General features: G+C 42.9%; 1 protein-coding gene across 3 annotated transcripts in view; it reads right to left on the bottom strand.

Annotated features, from left to right (window-relative positions):
- LOC117147010 (zwei Ig domain protein zig-8) overlaps nucleotides 1-19,900 on the bottom strand; it is a 133,495-nt gene that overhangs the window by 36,492 nt on the left and 77,103 nt on the right. For all 3 annotated transcript variants that reach the window (XM_033313693.1, XM_033313695.1, XM_033313694.1), the window contains 2 exons: nucleotides 12,083-12,198; nucleotides 10-179 (listed from right to left, as the gene is read on the bottom strand). In XM_033313693.1, the coding sequence (XP_033169584.1) occupies nucleotides 10-179; nucleotides 12,083-12,131 (219 nt within the window). In that variant the 5' untranslated portion in view covers nucleotides 12,132-12,198. The remainder of the gene's footprint in view (nucleotides 1-9; nucleotides 180-12,082; nucleotides 12,199-19,900) is intronic.

Below are 19,900 nucleotides of genomic sequence, written 5' to 3'. Positions count from 1 at the left end.
CGTACTCACCGTGCGATTGCCCAAATTCTTGACGCGGCAGGTCAGCTTCACCGTCTTGCCAACGAGTCCTGTGATGTTCGTGCCAATGGTCGTGTCGAAAGTGGGTCCACCGGTTCCGGGCGTCGGCAGGTCCTGCAGGAAGTCTGTGAAGAAGCGCTTCGAGGCGCCGTCCGTGCAGCCTGAAAAATGTTGGGAAAACAGCATTTAGTAGGGTCTCACGGTAGCAAAATGATAAGAAGGAAAAGCCTTGAAGAGAATTCTCTAATATTGGCAGGTCTCACATACTGATGTAATATATAGCATAGGCAGTGTTACGATTTCTGTGAATTGTTTCCTGACTTAATTCAATGCCATTTATTAGTCACAATTAGCTATGTTTGAACTGAAAATGCTGAGTGGTCTGACCAAAGTTCGGTGCACCTTTTAGTCATTTTTTACATAAAAACAAAGGAGCTTACTTTCCATAATGGCGAGGCTTTACAGACTTTCAAAAGATTGATAATGATAATGGTAGTATAACAGGAGAGAGTAACACTCTTTACTGCTGTTTTGTTTTGCAAGGATCCACTTACTTACTTTCCGACTAACTGCTCCACAATTAACTACTAAACTAGCCATGGTCTTGAGTTACATAATAATAGTAGTTACGACCTGCTATGGTAAATCACCTGACAGCCCTGACAGGCTTATGTCCAAAATTACAAGGCGAGTCACTCCCCCCATATACAATTTCTCCACCCCCAAAAATCCCAGACTTCTAATGACTCCAAATGACAGGTGGGCGTGGCCGTGGAAGGGGTGGAAAATGGCTTTGTTATCGGATTTTATTCGTTTCCCAAGTTTTTTGCACCAGGGCGCACCTGTATATTTTTCTGAGAAATGCATTCGTGTTGCTGTCGTGTCTCAGGTAATAATTTAAAAATTAGTACATTCGAGGCCCCCTGACTGAACCCCGTGAGCTCTCCTTCCTTCACCCCATTTCTTGTACTCCAAAAAAACAGCCAGGGGGGCATTGAAAAATGCACTTAACAAGTGTTGTAAGTGCTCCACATATCAATACGTGTGTGTGAGTGTGTGTGGGAGTGTTTGATGGTCTGCGTGCTTCGCTGTAGGTGGCGATGTGAATGTGGGTGTGGGTGTGTAATGCCTAGCCAGGGCCATTTGTTGACAGCGTCATGTGGCGTTAATTGCCACTTTACAACGAGTGGCAATTTGGAGCCGATCGAAAGCCAGCTACCCTGCTCTACACACTCCCAACTTCCAAACACACTCACACTCAAGCAGGACTCTGCAGGACCTACACACATATATATATGATATATGTATAAATATACACAAAAGAAATAACATATATGGACACGCCGAAAAAAATCAATCGATGCCTTTATTTTCATATTAATTTCTCAAAATCTATTGTGTATACAAATTGAAATAACGAATATAGAATTCATGTTAGATGCACTATGAAAAACTTTTGAATTGTTAGCCTTTTAAAACAAAACACAACACATAATGATATCGAGTGATATAGAATTAAAACAATTTCAGATATATTAAATTATAAAATATTTCTTTCTGTGCTACTCCAATAAGTACACATACAAGCTGGCTACATTCCACAGCTGTTGCCTCTCCGCTCTCGTGAATTTTCCCCCAGCTTTTCCCTTCAAGGCAAGTGCAACAAAGAAGGAAAGGACGAAAAAAAAGAGTGGACGGGATGAGAGAATGGTGGGGAAGCGCAAACAACAGCGAAAGGCGAAAATTACTTAATGAAAATGGCTCCGAAAGGCAATTAATTAAATGATAAACGCCCATATTATATGCCCAGTAGCTTGTTTGTTTTTCTGTAAGCAGTTTATGTAACATGCTGTACTCCTTGGTGCGAATATTCGCTGGCTTGGTGGACTTGGGTGCGGGGAATTGGTAGCTGGTGTCTCCACCGATAAATGCCCCCAAGTAGCAAATTGGGGCTGGCCAGATACAGATAAGTTTCACAGTTTCAGCTGGAAGCCACACAAGCACACATTCAAACCGACTCCCCCATCCATGGACAAATAGCTGGCGCACATCCTGCCAACTGGACGTCTCCGAAACGCCACCGTGCCACTTTCAATGCGCTGCCAACAGCCAGGAATCAGCAACCTGAAACCCAAGACCCGAACTCCGAAATCAGACACCTGCAACCAGCAATGTGCAATGTGCAACCTGCGACTTGCAACAGACATGACTGCGCACTGGCTGTCGGCAGATTAGCTTGAATCGGGAGCAGTGAAATGCTCCCAAGAAATGCGCAAAGGAGGTGAAAGGATATCGCGAGCACTAAAAAAGTTTCAAGCCAAGTGCCAGACGGATTAATCTGCATCTGTATGAATAAAACCCGGGACTCCTAAGTTATAACTCGCAGGAAAGTGAAAAAATATGCATTATAAAAATATTTAATTAGCCGTATTTAGTAGTTATTTGAAAGTAAGTTATTTGAAATCATAATAAAAACTGGCACATACACTTTTCTAAGCACTCAAATCAAACAATTGCACTTAAAACTAAAAACCCCAAGCTTAGTGAAAACGAGGGGAAACAAAAACGGAAACGGAAGCGAAACGGAACGGAACGAAACGAAGCGGAGGAAAATGGCCGCCCCAAAATGGCAGGGACATTTGCTAAGTGTTAAGTGCCATTTTTGGCATCCATGATTCGTGAGCCGGTGGCACTTTTCTATTTTGAAGCGTAGGTGTTGTAGGTGCGAGAACATTTTTGCGCCACGATTACACCGACGATTATGCTGATGAGCAGGGGTCTGGTGCTTGCTTTGGGTGGCTTGTGGCTGACTTGTGGATGGGGTATGTGGATGGGCTGCCCAAGGCCCTTGGTGGCTGCCGGCCAATTAAAGGCGAAGCGTCAGTCCTCCGGGGTGACACACTCGCACACCCAGCCCCCTGATCCTGGCTGTCCTTGGCTGTCGCCAGCTGATTTATGGCCACCATTCACATGCACGTCTCCACCGCGCACTCACACTCACACTTAACACTCACACTCTGCTTGGCACACTCACACCCTCAGAGATATAACCCAACAGCGGAGATGTGAAGTATCTTCCAGTATTTTGCATATTTCTTTACATAGGCTTATTAGTTTATTTTAAAAATATTTTATATTTGGAATTTTTGAAATAGGATCTAATTATAAAATAAAGTATTCAACGTATTTGAATAGAATTGAATCACTTTCACAAATAATATCTCCTTATAGCTTGCAAGCTGGCACATGTAGTGGGTATCCCAAAGTGCCGCACACATTTTTTCACTTCCAGCTTGGTATTCTTTTGGCACAGCGTTGCTTACTTAGGTAAAAAGTGAGAGGACCCAGCTCATTCTCATTCCCGCCCTCGTGACACGTCCTCGTTTTGGGTTTACAGCTTTGCCAGAAAGAATTATGTTATGCAAACACAAACACTTGCACACATGGCCCTCTTATCCTGGCTGCTGTTATTTGTTCAGCGTTTTATGCACTCGCTGCGGCGCCTCAAACTCAAACTCACGCTCCTCCGCTGCTCCGCTCCTGCGTAATTGAAGCTCATAATTTTTTTATTAAACACACATATTCAGACGGGGGCGAAAGGACACGGGGCGCCCAGCAATCACATGTCCTTTGTCTTTTGCATTTTTATGATTTTTTTACACACCATACCGACATATACCCGACATACCCATCCCCTATGCCAACATTCTGGTATCCAACGACTTGTCCCGCTGTGCGTGATAATGTTTTGAGCATGCCATTCAAGGAGCAGAACAGCCGAGGCATCGTTAAGTTGTCAATTGCCAGGATAACAAAAGTGATGGCGGTGGACAGGGACGAGGATGAGGCCAAGGAGCTGGAGCAACTGCCTTAATGCCCGCTGACATTTGAGCAACTTGATTAAGCCCCCTCTTGCCTGGGCATATGAATTTTTCTAACATTCCATTGTAGAATTTTCGATAGCCGAGGGCTCTTCTACGAGTAATGGGTATAAAAATATGCTTTATATATTCAATTCATATTTTTGACTCTTGTTTATGTTTTATTAAAACTACAATCATGTTTTTACCGGTTTGATTTCCATTCGGTTAAAAACCTGCCGAATGGAATTGTAATTTGCACAGAATACTTAAAAATATCTGCTATATAAAACATTATGAATTGCTGCAAAAAATTTATTTCAAAAGTCCATAAATTTGAGGAACACGAATAAATGCAAAACGAATTAATAATAATAATATGCAATATGATTTAAGAAAAAATCGCCATACTGCCCCAACTTAATCCAATGTCATGGAAATATTTAAGCCCAAATGCGCAAAAAATGCAACTGCAGCAAAGATCAGCACTTATTCGCCCGTCAAACTCCCGATGGATGAGCCGAAAAAATATGGTTTCGAGCAAAAAACTTTGCCTCATCTGCATATGAAAAAGTGCAAAATTCGTCGATTACTTATAGTACCTATATCAGATTTATATATCAAATTAATAATTGTAATTTCTTTATTTACGCAGCCCGCGGTATATTTCTGTTTGCGAAAAAATCTTGCGATGCGGCGCAAAAAACGGTGGCAAATATATGGCACATACTATAGATGGTATAATAAATTTGTGCAATTTTTTATTGAACGCTCTGGCGGAGCCATAAAATTGTGCGATTGAAGCATCAACTATGGACTTAATGCCCAAACACATTGTAGGCCCTCAATCGATGATTGTCTGCCGGCACTCAGCCCGCAGCCATCAGCTCCCAGCTCGCAACTCCCAACTCTCAACCCTTTTGCAATTCTAGGCCGATTGCATATGCATACACCTTTGCTCTGTTCTTTTTTTTTCGCTTTTACCTCCGCTTTTTTTCTGCCAAGCTCAATTTAACGGGCATTTTTATGTTACCGCCGTGCGATTTGAGCGCTCTTCCCCCATTCCCCCTATCTCATTCATTTTTATTCCCATACCTGTTGCTGTCCGCCGTTGGAAAACTGCGAAACTGGGACATGGCAAATCCACTCCCAGTCTCAGCTCAAAAAACAAAAAAAAAAACAAAAAAAAAAAGCATGCTGCCGAAATGCGAGAACCGAAAAAGGCTGGCTCTGTGGTCCAGTGAACGCCGAGTTTTGCCGGCTCGGCCATTGCTTTTAACATTTATCATACGCAGTGTGGGCCGGCCTAAGTGTGCACTTAAGCGCTGCCAGCGTAGGCGGATGCTCGGCTAAAGGGGGCGTGGCTGGAGGGGAGGTCATGTGGCATGCCAATTTTATGGTTTATAAAGCAAATAAAATAATTTATTAGCATACGGGGAGTGCTACGTGCGGCTGCACCGGTCGTCGGGATTACCAAAAGCACAGGACACAGAACACGGAGCAGAACTTTGGCGTGGAGTTTGAGTTTCCACGAAAAGTCAGCGACTAAGCCAAGTCGACGACGCATCAAGTGCAGTGCGTTCGTGACTGTGGCAACTCTGGCGGGCATTTCCGGCCACTTCGAGAGGCATGTGGCATGTGGCGTATGGCGTATGGCATATATGTATGTGGCTGCGTGTGCGTATATATGCCAAACTGCCAAAAACTGCTACTACTCCGTGTCCGTGGGGACACTTTAATTGAGTTGGCAGCGAAACGAAAGCGTTTGCTCGCCAAAAAAGAAAAAAAAATAAGAATAAACCGAAACAGGCAGATGAAAAAAACTAACACTGAGGCCGTTGTGAAATTTTTCCACCAGCAGCAAACAAACAAAGGCCGGGAAAATGCCGAAGATCTGGCGGGAAGGGAAAACCGTGTGGGCCACTCGATGCGAGCGCAATCTTTCCGTCATGCGTCATAAGTCCCGTCGCCCTGTGCGCCTAGAAGTATGCAAATAAAATTGTCAACGGGGCTAAGCATCTGCCGGCGGCTCCTTTTCGTCCTTTCAGCTGCTTCCTCTTCCGCATCGCCTGTGCCCCCTCGTCGAGGATGTCTCTTCCTTATCGCAGCCAAAACCCTTGACGTCTATGTCGCGCCGCCTTAAATGTCTGCCCATCGAGATACAGTAGATCCGCGGCTTTTCCCGCTCTTTCATATCCGATATGTGAGTTGCTGGCAGACAGGAAAATATATTTTTTAAATCGAGGTTCGCTCATAGAAATTGCAAGACTGACAATAAAGTTTTGCCAGGGATCCTTCTTTTTTTTAATGTATTAAATGAGCAATAAACATATTTTTAGGACTTACAACTATTTTGAGATTAACAGGGATACTTTAAATAATATAAATATATAACAATTTCCTATTCTATATTATTTTCCTCAGTGCATCTGAGGCACACATGAGTCAAGGCCTTGCCACATAATTCGGAAAAAGGAGCAGCAGCAGGAGCAATTCGAAAAGTGGAAAGCTCAAGGAGTCGGGCCAGCTGATAGGCATTTATGTAAAAGTTAATAGCATGATATGCTGATAAAATGCACAAAAACGAGCGCCCAAAGTAGCAAGGAGATGAAATATATATCTATGCCAAAATGTGACTGCAAAAAACTTGTACGGAAACTTTTTAATGCTGAGCTTTAGCTTTTCCTTTGTATGCGAGAAAAGTGTGGGCGTTTGGGGTGTTGGGGGCGTGGTTCCAAAGATTAGCATTCAAATGTTAGAGGAAGCAGCCGCTTTGCCTTGGCAATTGAAAGTTTGTCTTTGATTGAAATAGTTTTGGCAAAAAAAAAATAAAAGTAAATTGGTACAGATAAATCAGATTTGAGCAAATCAGCTCGAAGGTGCACGACAAGAGGGTCATAAGTTGACCAATTTAGTGCTCGAATGCAGCTAGAAATGGTCACTCAAAATTTTAATTCAATTAAATTGTGAAATTATGCAACATTTTTTCAAAGCTCTCAACTTGTGAACACACGAAGAACGAGTATGTGTGTGTTTTGCCAGCAAATTCCCATTTAATATTGGCTAAAAGAAAGTTGGTCAGTCTAGCGTGCCGAGGGGGAAGATTATTTTAGGGTTTCTTATGCAAATTTAAGACCCCCTCTATATGAAAACCACACTCACACCCGAAAAAATGCTCAAATCCATACTGCTGGCAAGCAATTTGCTGCCCCTTTTTGCCCTTTGCATAGATTTTCAATTTTTGCCGGGCATTTCCGCTTCTGCAGCTGCCTCTCAGCCGTTTTATAATTCACTAACTTGGCAATTTTCTTCAGCCACCAACACCAATACCATCGTAAAACCTCCACCTCCACCACCATCAAATATTCGCAGTCAAGTCCAGCAGTCCATAATGCTTTTTCGGTTGGTCAGAAATTGAACTCATTTGCATATAAGCGTGTAATATATTGTTGACCCGGTTTGAGAGGCTGTCGCCTAATGGCCCTGGCAGCCCATCAACCCATGACATTTATCAAAAAAAAAAGAAAGAAAGCAAGCAAAAAGTGTGTATATGTGTGTGTAGAAAAAGTGGCCAACGGTCCGAACAAGAAACTAGCCAAAAGTCGCAGTTCGCCGTTAACTTTTTGCGAAAATCGAGTGAGAATGCCACCCCCTCAATATCCTTTCAATGTGTTTCCCCTGCCCGGTTTTTCCCCGCGCCAACTGCCATTTGAATGTCAAATGAGTTTTGTGCCAAGTTCAGCAATTTTACATTTTCAATTGGCTCCTTTTCATAATTTCCGGGTCATTTTATTTTTGTTGGGGGCGAACAGCAAGATATTACCAAAATTGGCCATCAAAGTAAAAAAAAAAAACGAAGTTACGTTTGGGAAAACGAATATTAAATTAAATATAATACGAATTTATGATGGATTTTAATGTTGTAAACATGCGTTTTTCCAATTAAACACAACCTCAAGTATATAAATAATTTATTTTTAATCTTCAAAAGCATTCATTAAAGTATTTTACACTAAAGCATGACCATTTTCAGTATGAATCACATTGGTTCATTTTGAATATGTTATTTCAAGAGTAATGACTGACACCCCCCGTTTGCATTTCTTTAACCATTCCAGCAGTTTGTCTGCCTCAATTTTTCATTTCCTTCCCGACACACACATAACTCACAGTTTTCATGACTTTTGCCGACAGAAACAAACGATTCTTTGACTTGTTTTCAATGTTTTCGAAAAGTCCCATCAGCCGCAGCAGCAGGAGCAGCAAAAGCAGAAAAATGATGTATGGCCACGGCAGCAACAATATCGGTTGAACAACAACCAGGAATGGGAAGAACTATAATTGCAGTGTGGCAACAATGATGATGATGGAAATTGGAGCAAAGTCAGCGGCAACTCTGGATATTTAGCTACATAGAAGTGTTCAAAGTTTGTGGAACAAGAGGAACAGAAGTGGCAACAACATTGAAAACAGCTGCAACAGCAGCAGCACGCAACATGCAACATGCAACATGGCGCACGAGTGGCATGGAATCTACCCTTCTGCCGTCCATTTTATGGCCGCCTCGAGGACATCCTGTCAGCAGCAGGACAAGTTCCGGGATCTCCTGATCCCTGACTAATGGACACGCCCACAACGCATGCGCAACAAGCTAATCATGACGCCGTTATTCAGAACTCAAGTGGCTGGTAGCAATGGTGGACATCGGATGCAGCAGAGCTCTGGCTGGATTCTCGAGACTCGGGATTTACGCTTCCTGATGCCCGACTGCAGTACGCCAAAGTTGTGGGACGATTTGCTGCCACCCGATGCGCGTTGCGCCTGCCTGATTTTCAATTTCAATTTGGACGATAAATGGGCACGGCTGGCTGCCTGAGCTCTCCACTGCATCTTCTCTCTCCCTCTCTCGGTGTCCTGTCCTGACAGCCCCTGAAATTCCACCCGCACTCCTCGACGGACGAAAAACCCTATCCCAGCTCGTTTATCATGGACGCATATTGCTGACCGCAGCATGCAGCTAAATTTATGCTTAGACTGCCCACCCGCTGTCCACCCACTCGTGCACCACCACCCACTCATGCACCACCACCCACCGAGGCACTGCACTGTGTTAAAATTTGATTTCTCCCTGAACTCTTCATAGACATGGGTACCTCAAATCGATGATCAACCACGCGAAATTATAGGCAAAGTAGACCAGAGGAAGTTCTAAACGGTTGGAATCAGTTCATTGCGTTGCATTTATCTAAAATAAGTTGGGAAAAACAGAGAAACTTCAAGGCAGCACGCAACTCCTCGAGCTTAGAAAATATGATGAACTTCAACTTCTTCGTGTAATTGATGGTTGAAAATTTAGTACCTAGTGTAGTACACGGTTTTCTTTTTCGGATACTTTAGGGTATTACAGCTTCTTTATGGCCAACTTGAAAATTCCGCTCTTTTCGACATTTTATCGCTTTTTTTTGCGAGTTCTTGTCCCGGCATGTCATGTCAGCGTTGTCATTGTTGTCAGTGTCATCACAGCAGCTGGAGCTCTGGCTGGCAGGCAACACCCCACAGGACCTCCTGTTCCTGCTCCTGCTCCTGCTCCTCGCCCTCGTCCTTTTTCCTGGCGGTGGCTCTGCGGTCGCCGTTTGCCATTCGCCATTCGGCCATCGTCGTCATCGTCGTTCTGCTTGTCATTAGACTTATGTCATTGTTCAGCCAAGTGCGCCGGCGACGACGACGACAGACACAGAAGCAACATCAGCAGCAGCAGCAGCAACAGCAGCAACAGCAGCAACAGCAACAGCAAAATCAGCGATGTTGCTGCAACTATTGTGCTATATTTGCCGCACTTACACTCAAATATACGTATAAGCATACAAAAATCCGAAATCCAAACTTAACAACTTATATTAAGTAATTTTAAAAACTTGTAAAGCAAATTCTGATTTAATGCAGCACAATTTGATGGAAAAAAAACATATATATGGCACTTGTAAAAAAATGAGTAGATGAGACATTTTTCTTCGAGTGTTTTCTGCAACATGTGCAGCTTGCCACGCCCCACGCTGCGTGAAAGGGGCGGCAATGGATGTGTATGTGTCGCTTTGCGTTCGCATTTTACGTGCGCGCATCTAAACTGACATTCCAATTATTCTTATCGCATCAGAGGAACATGGCCCATGGCCCACGGAACCCCACCATCTAAACCAAGACCAAACCCAGCCCGGTTATAAATGGCCCGACGTCTTTTCAGTTCCACCAAGTCACTCATTCGAAGAGTCAGTAAGTCATTCATTCAGTCAGTCAGTCAGTCAGCCAGCCAGCCAGTCAGTCAGTCAGTCAGTTAGTTAGTCATTCGGTTAGTCAGTCAGTCGAGTTGGGAGTTCATTTCGCGGCGTTTTGACGGCATTTTTCATATTTCACCCATATATCCCATATAATGGCCGTTCTCGAAACTATTTAACTTGCGGTTGGCCAGTGCGGCGAGATGAGATTGTAATGTTGATAGGATTGCGCTGCGGAGGTGGGAATGGCGGAGGTCCTGCCCTGATTTATGTCACTCGAGGAGTCTCCTCCAGATTCCGACAAGGGTTATGATGAGCGGCCTAGTTGGTGGTTGGTGGAGAGGGGAAGATACTCGAACTTCTGGGACTTCTTGCTGGCATTCGAGAACTTACGACACTTGGAAATCACTGGCAATTTATGATGGTCTCAGCTAGGAGCTATTTGTTGGAGCTTTAAACTGCATTAGCGTCACCAGGTTGGTATAAACATTTTATTGCCACTTTAATGGCACCAGTTTTATTTCTTTTACGAAATGTTTACTTTGCTTTCTAGTACCGATGTACTCATAACTAAGAGCTTATTATTTTGTGCTGCTAATAATAAGTAAATACTTTTCGAATGAAAGTAGCGCAGAAGTTTTATTTCTTTGACAAAAGTTACACAAAAACAATAAAATTAAACAACTTTCAGATAATTTCCGTTTGTTTCATTATAATTTTATTTAGCTATAATTGTCGGCATGATCTACCTGTTGACTTGGTCTTATTTTATGAAATGCACGATATTCCTACTTTTTATTAACGGCGTCACCAAAGCGATGACCCAATTCGTTTAATCTGAAAGCGTGGAGACCTCACAAACGAACTTTAATTGGTATTCAATTTACGTTTGCCATGCAACCACTACGATTACATTAGGTTACGGCTTTTGTGTCCTCCCAAAATTATTGATTACTTTCCATTTAGCGCTTGTCATTAGGCTCCAAGTATTTGCCTTACAAAAAAGTACGACCTTTGATCTTTTTTCAAAAGGGGGGAAAGCAGATGTCATGGCTAGAATTCCCCAAAAAGAACCAAATTAACTCGACACGGAAGTGGAAAGGCACGAACATCCAGCTAAGTCTGACTTTAATCAGACCAACAATTTCTTCGGGGTTGACATTTTATTGATTGCCATCCTCCAACTCGAACATTAATTTCATCAAGGCTGGCTACCTCGAAAATTAAAAATACTAGAGAGTCAAATGTATCGTAGTTTCAACTGTTACACAAATCTTATTTAGATTTAAGTTAACGAAGAACTAGGCAGGATAAATGGAATGTAATTCTAATATAAGTGCAATCAATCGCAATCGAACTACTCATATTTTAACGAGCATTCTGAATACTTGCACAAAAAACCGGGAATATGGCCTGTTGGCAACCCGAATCCCCTTCTTCTCCTGCAAATGTCGTCAGCTGAATGCTTTTCTGCTCAATTTGCAATTTGCGATGCGCTGAAATGCTGCTGCCTTTATTTTATCTCCATTTCTATTTGGAGTCCTGCTGCGATTCCTGCTTCGTGCCACGCCCACAATAATCAAAGCACGCTTACAGCTTGTTATTTTAAATTTCAGTTTATAAAATAGATGGCGGAGTTGATGATTTAAAACAATTTCTGCACGGGATGCTGCTGATGAAGCTGCAGTCGCGGATGCCCGAGCCAAACGAAATTGTTTTTACGTGCCGCGCATGCAAACGAGATTTTCCGTTCGAAGGAGGGGGCGTGGCATCTGCCGTCTGCGGCTCGAAAACGCCCTACCAAAAACCCCTTACCCCCCGCCAATGAAACAGGTGTCCTTTTGCTCATTGCCCTGCGCCAAGTATTACCATCTCAATATATATTCAAGAGCCTACAAATGGGCGTTGGGAAATAGAAATACTCGAACTCACCTGCCAGCAGACACAAAATGCCCAGAAAAATGATCCAATGTGTCGACATCGTGGTGTTTGGTCACCTTATTTATGGCCAAGTCTGTTTGTGAGGAACGTGATTCGGTTTATGGTAGCTGGAAATTAAAGAAATAAATATTAAATACACTTACAAGCAATTATTCATATTGGTAGAATCAAGGAATAATATTCTTCCTATTTAAGCTAAGCTTTAAATTTAAAACAAACATTGCCAATTAGATTTCAGCATGGCATTTCGTATTCTTACAACCAAATTAGACGACCAACGACGAACCCATTTCTTGGCATTTTGGACAAATGAGCCCAGCGGCGGAGTGCAATTAAAAGCAAATCATGAACTACACCAACGGCCGAAAGTTCATAACCAGTTGGGACAGCAAAAACGGCAATATCCTGCAGTTGGCAAACAAACAAACTGACAAATGGACGAACAAGCAAACAAACAAAACCGGAAAACCGCAGACAAAAGTGTTGTTGCCCCGGAACTGCAAAACCGAAGCGCAACATAAAAATCCACTAAGGCAAATTGGTTTTGTTAACCAGCACAATGGACACATTAACATCGCCCAGGACACACGGCAGCGCAGATATCCTGCAGCTCCGGGCTCTGTAAGTGTGTGTGTGTGTAGATGCAAAGGATGTGTCGACAACAGCAACAGCAGCAGCAGCAGCAACAACAAGGGCATGCGACAATTAAAATTTTTGCGATTCTGTCGCAGCTCCCTGAATAATTTTGCCCACTTCACAAATGGAAGCGCAATGCGCGCAATTGTTTTTATTAAAATATAGTACATGCAGTTGACGAAAAATAGTCAAGTTTCTAAAAAAAGTAATGATTCAAAACTAAGAACTTTAATCTTCATTAAAATATATTATAACCGAGTAGTTCATGAAGATTAGTTCGGAAATACTTTAAGCAATAATTATTGCTATTCTATAGTTATAATTCAAATGTAAAAAATTGTAATAATGTTATGAATATATAGTTTGGTATATTATATCACTCCCTTTTTTCTAAGTGCAGCGAAGCTGGAGCAGCAGGGGAATTTTGGTGCTTTCGTTAACAAAAAATTATGAACTCCATCTTGCTCGGGGAGCATTGGCACATTTTAGAAAGTTTTTTGCTCATTACACGACTTGATTTCATTTAGCCGGTCGGTCGACTGTCGAGCGGTCGAGCGGTCGAGAGGGGGAAGCCCCGTAAATTAGATGAGATAATAAGCCGGGTCAGTCGCTTCAGCTGGGAAGCCACTGTGCAGTTGTGTTGGCTCAAAGGATGCAGCTGTGGAGCTGCAGGTCCCGGCGTGTCCTGGCTGCCTGCATCGTTGGTCATCTTAATTAGGCGCAAAAAGGCAAGCTGCGAAATGCAAATGCAAAAGGGTTCACGAACCAAAAGGGCCACCAACCAGCACAGTCAAGGACCAAAACGGTGGAGCCGAGCGAGTCCTGTCAAAGGCAAACATTTGGGGTCAAATCAAAGCGCAGAGCATCGCTGGAACGACACGATCTCAACAAGCAGCAGATCCTACATCCAGATATGCTACATTTAAGACATAAACTAAATTGCATCGTTTTGGATACAACTGGTGGTGCTAATTGCCCAATATTAACATTTCGCTTGTCCTTGTCTATTCATTCATAAGCAATTCATTGAACGCAAATTAGAAAAGTTTTTGAATTGGAAGATTGTGTTAATCCTGCACTTCAGGAGGTCCTGGACGGCTTAGAAGCCATCGCCAAACACGTCGACGCAGATGAACAAAGTTTGGTAAACAAAAATATTCGCAGAAAGTGCTACAAATCGAAGCTCTTTGTCAGGAATTAGGGTAATCATCCATCGAGACGTTTTTTTAACATTAGTAAGGCAATAATTAACTAGCGTTAACCTTGAATTTTTCGAAATATTTTTTGAACCCTACAAACCCTAATAAAACTAGCTGGATCTGAATTTCTTTGCAACTCACGACAATTAGTCAGTAGCCATGTAGGTCCAATTTCCACAGGGATCCATCTGTCCCAATTCAAATGCAAATCCAAATCCAGCGAATTTTCCTGCTTGGCCACTCAAGAATTTGTACGCCCTTTGTACCTCGATCTTTTTCGAGTTTCCCAGCAGATTGGACCGACAATATTAATGATTGTTACACTCTCTTTTTACCTGACTTCTTGGCACTTTGATAGCCATTTTAAGAGCACCTAAGACTTGAGCCACCATATTATTCTATAATTTAATTGGCATGGCGAACACAGTGTTTGAGTTCGTAGGAAATTACAAAGAAGTGGTCATAAGTCATCAGGAGATTGGCATTGAGTAGCGGAGCTTTTCATCGTTTTCCCTTCGGACATTTCAGACTAAGCTGTATTTATGGGCGATCCAAGGGCGCAGAACCCCTTGTCAGAGTTATGTTAATACCATTTCGCATGCAAAAGATAAAGGCGAAAGGAAAAGGTTGGGGAACGCGGATTGCTTCCATTTAATCAAAGTTAATTGAGAGCGTTTGCCAATTGGCGTTAACTTTACCGCTTTGACAGGCGAATAGAAATCGGGCGGGGGGACGGGGTGAAAGTGGCTAAAAGGAGCTGAAGAACAGGGGAATATGTACGTACATATATAGGGATGGTCATCACCAAACGACTGACCACAGGATTTTTCACGCGAATCGACCCTGCACTGCGTGAATTCCTTTTTTCTTATATATATTCTTGTTTTTTTTTTGTGGAGTAAAACTTTTTAACGTTTTCCCTTTGTGACCCCTCACTTTTTTGGGGCGAGAACATTGAAATTAGATTAAAATGTTGAGGCAAATACAAAATGGCTGCCACTTTAAGGTGTGGGAGTCAATTCGACTTTCATTAAAACAATATCAGGCGAATGCTTTGCTCCTCGTTTTTTCCATACCTTCTCCGTTATATTTTTTTTCTTTATTTGCGAGTGAGAAAAGTTGGCCACGAATTTGAAAGTTCGATTAGGGGTTAGGGTTAGCCATTCGTGGAATTGGTCGAAATATATACATTTTGAGGGATTACCGTGGGCCGATGGCATTCCTCGCCGCACGCCAAATAATTGTACTTTGTTCTCGCCTCACTGGGAAAAAATTGAAATAAAGTCGCTTCAATTATTATGTAAATTTCAATTAGCATTTTAGTTATATTAATGTCCATAAAACACTTTTTTCAGCTCATTAAAACATTTTAAAGCATTAATGGGAAAGGAATTTATTTGCAACTGACATTTATCATTAACTTTAGATTGCTACATAGTTTTAGACACCTTTTTTAATTAATAAATTCAATTGTTATCAGAAGTGAAGGGAATATTTACTAATATATGTTCAAAGCCCTTTGGTTATTTAGTCGTTTTAATTCACAATTCATTCATAGAAATAGCTCCTAAAATGAGATCCATATTAGTTAAAGTTACTCGCTACTCGCATTTTCGCTCAGTGCACATACTCGCCACTCTTTGTATTTACACAGTTCGTGTGAATGAACTTGGCTGCCTGGCTGACTGTACCGGAGCCCCCTCGTCCTGCACCGCCACTTTTCCACGGGGCTTGGCTTTGGCCGGCGCCATTTATCATGCGAATCCCAGGAGAGTGCTCAAAGCAATGAAATTAAAAGCTGAATTGTTATTTTTGCCCGCTTTTGCCTTTTTGCCGTATTTTCTTTTTTTTTCTCAAGTCCAAAGCAGCGAAGGACGAGAAGCAAGCGCCTGGAGCCAGAACTGGAGCCGGAGCCCTTTGGCCGGACTGCAATGATTGGCATTTATGGGCGCCCATTTCAGTCCGCCAGGAGCGGTTGCATTCCACGCGGGTGGGGCAACCGCGTGAGTTATGGGAAAAAGGGGCATCATACTTGGGGCTCTCGTCACCGCCTAATTGGCTTTTAATTTTGTGTGTGGGCGCATTACTTTTCATTACGATTAGAGGCATTAATTAAATTCCTCTCGCTGGCAAATGGCAAATAAAATTCGAAATGGCAGGGTGAATTTTACAAGCCAAATTTGACATTTTAATGCTTAGCGACATGTGCGCGCGCATAAATAGCTTCTGGCAAAGTATTAATTCCCCCCTTTTGCTGAAAGGATTACACAAGCGGCACACCCACGCGTCTTTCGAGAAAATTGCGGGCTATAAATATCGAGTTACATTTTTGTGGCCCTCCTTAAATTCTTTCCCCCACTCATATTCCGCTGATATCTCGGCGTCTGTGTGTATGATATTAAGAAAACATTAAAATCACATTTTTATTAGATTACGAGGCCATCGGAAGGGGAGGGGGACTCTCCAAATCAGATGGAGATGAAAGATCGCCAACTCCACGCGTCGATGGTTGCACTTTTGCCGGCGATACAATTAGACAATCAATCAGGAGAGCCCCAGCCAATTGGAGCGCAACGAGGCGTATACGTAACACGCCACTCGAGTTCCCGGGAAAACTGCTAGCTAGCACTCACACACTCATGGCCAGATAGAGGAAAAGTTTTCCCCATTTCCACGGCCGGATAAGTGAACAAAGCTTAATTGAAATCAATACAAAATGCAATTTAATTCGCCCTTCTGCAGGTCACAAAAACCCATGCCACGCACACACAGACACTTTTGCCCACTAGCATAGTTTTGCACATGCATTGCATACTTTGAGGCGCCGTTAGTTTATGATTATTCGAGGGGGGGGGGTAGTGGGTTAAATGGCGGGGCCAAGGATGTGAAAGGATGGCCCCGGTGCTCGAGGAAGTTGTAAAGTGGGTTACAGCCAGAAAAAGCTGAGCAAAATAAAAACTCTGGATATGACAGCAATGCAGCGAAAACGTTGAGTTTAAGGATGGCAGTATGCTCATTGCCTCAAGAAGGATAAGAGCTTTATTATCTCCTTGCTGGCACTTTGCGATGCCTTGACAGATCGCTATTCCGGCAGAAAGTGTCTTGATCCATGCTATATAAGGCATAGAGTCAATTAAATATTTGAAGTACGATATTGGCTGAAAAATTGAATTTTTTCAACACAATATTGAGCATAAGATGGGCTTAGCTTGCAAGTTACTTATGTCTGCAGCCACAAGTAACTTCAAGTAAATTCTTATGTCCCATTTAATTGTAGTCCTTGTTACTATCTAGTATCCTTTTACAGTTGTCTGCATCGGGGGGTATGTAAGTCAAGTGCTTGTCGTTAAGCTGAATTTGATTGTTTCTGTTGCTCGGGGAGCTCGCTTGGCCAACTGAAGGCGAAATCACGTTGAAAACCCAGGTGTTTTCGGGGATGGTGCGGTAAATGTAATGCAAGCAACTTTCTTATTCTTCGCCTTTTGTTTTTACCTACTGTTGACCGGGACAAATATACAAAAAAAAACAAAAAATGGGGAAAAAAAATAATAGAGAAACCAAGTACACGCGACGCCTTTTGTGTGTTGAGTTTTCTTCTGCCAATTGCATGTGCGAGGAAAATGGAAAAGCGTTCACGGCGTTCAGGGGGCGGTGGCAGAGCTGGGGGCGTGGCATGTCTACGACAGTTCAGTTTATTATGTCAGGGGAGCGACAAAATAGAAGGGAGTGCAATTGCGAGTGGGAGTGGCAGACTGAATAGTGTTTAGCTGTCGACTAAAAAAGACATTTTCCTGCTCACTTTGCGGTTAAGCACACAATACCCGAGTCCCCTCTCTATTTTTTTGTTAGGTTGATCCAAAAACCACCCACAATCACCCCCTCACCTCCACTTTCGAAACGAGAAAACGCATTTTATGGCATTCAAATCGTAATGATTTTGCGCTTTTCTCCATGTTCTTTCCCCAACAATTCTCCACAAATGTGCGGCCAAGTTGGCAGAAAATTGCACTCTCTGCATTTGTGTGTGTGACTGCGTGTCATTGGATTTTCATTTGGTGCGCGCCTGGAAAATCTCAAAGGCAGCTACAATGAGGATGGGAGCATGGCGATGACTAGGATGCGGATGACGAGGACGTCAGCAGCTGCCTCATCATTGTGTTCGCAGCACACAAATGCTGGATGGATGGACAACTGGCTAACAGGGAAAAGGGAGCTGGCAGACATCCAGGGGGTCAAAGCGAGCTGGCTGGCTCTTTCATGGCCCATTGATAAATAGACTGTTTAGCCGACTCCTGACCAGCACTCCTTCCTCAGCCGATTCCGCAGAGAGACCCTTGCGTCGTGTAATGCATATCCAATTAAAATGTTAAGCCCGATGGCTTCCAATTCGACTTCAAAGAAATGCGATGCCAGCAGAAATCGAGAAACGAAAAGACTGGCTCCTAATGATGGACCTAGAAGACTACCAAAATTGGTTATTTGCCATAGGATGACAACGTACTAATGTATAACCAAGTGAATTAAGTGGCGAATGCACCAAATGTAGATTTAATGTCCTGGGTCACCTGATTTCATATTCAATTGCATGATGCAACAAGCTTAACAATTCTATTGAAGCGATTCCATATATATATGTAGGAAGATAAAATAAACCATAATTTGAAAATCATTTACATCTCTTCCACAAACTCTCTTGCAGTTATTCATCCAGATGCTTATATGCAAATTTAAATATACGAAAAAATAACACGTTTCAACTCTAAACGGGGGAAATTGGAAATGCAGTTCACGGCCACGCTGCGTATGCGCAATTTTCATAATTGAGTTAACGCACCTCTTGCTAATAAACAGTTAAGCGAAAATGTGAATATCAAAGGTAAAGACATTAATTTAACTTCCACTGGAAGCACTTTCAATTAATTATAATTATTCATTGGTATTTGAAAATCCTTAACCATTTCCTGGAATATTCTCCATTAAAGCAGTGTCGATGACAATGGGGCCTTATTTCCCGTAGGGATTATTTGGCTAGTGATTATGAGCTGCCAATTTTCCGGCTAAATACATTTTGCTGAATTACTCAGAATCAATGCGACGTGGCCGGTAGGAGAGATAAGGCCGAGCTCATATTGTCTTAGACAATACCTCCTACCGCCTCCCCAAAGTCTGAAAGACTCGTACATCTATAGTATATCCTATATCCCATTCGCATATCGCCCATCTATCTCTTTGTGTGCATATGCAAATTACTCGCACATATTTATTCACACACACACACACCCACACGTGTACCCTGGCATATAAAGTGGCATTTTTGCAAATGATGGAACCGGGCTTAATGTGGGGAAAAATCAAAATAGTCAGGCAAGCGAGAAGAATATAAGACAAGGACACAAAGCCTTTTGTGTGCCACAATAAACTATTTTTTATTGCCGTTGGAAGAGATGGGACAGCTGTGTAGGTTGGGATTTTGAGGGGTTGGGGTTGGGGTTGGGGTTGGACGGGGGGTGGGGGCTTGAGGGGGTCTACAGGAAAGGTGCTGTCCGTTTGTCCGCCTTTTCTGCCACTCCCCCTGTTCGTTTCCTCACCCCAGAGTTCGTTTCTCTCGCTGCGTTGTCGACCGCATAAAAGTTTTTCAATTAAGTGCCATGCCCTACTTTGGACTTTTTGCTGAAGCCAACCCACACACACACTCACCCCTCACATATACACACACACACACACTTGGTGAACAGGACTCTGCCACAGACGGACGAACATACACGCGCGCGGCATTGCTGCATGCATAATGCGACTGCTAAAAGCGTCGCCAGCATCGCCGTCGTTACCGTTACCGTCGCTGCGTAAGTGGAACGCACGTTCAGAAATCCACCCACTGCCCAGCCACCCAACCCCACTTTCCAATTCCATTTCCATTTCCACATTTTCCCCCACTCCGAATTCCAGGAAAGCAGCTCGCTCGGATTGCAGATTC

The sequence above is a fragment of the Drosophila mauritiana genome, chromosome X, assembly GCF_004382145.1.
Source record: "Drosophila mauritiana strain mau12 chromosome X, ASM438214v1, whole genome shotgun sequence".
Lineage (NCBI taxonomy): Eukaryota > Metazoa > Arthropoda > Insecta > Diptera > Drosophilidae > Drosophila > Drosophila mauritiana.
The sequence above is the reverse complement of the archived record's forward strand: the minus strand, read 5'-3'. Positions and strand labels throughout refer to the sequence as shown.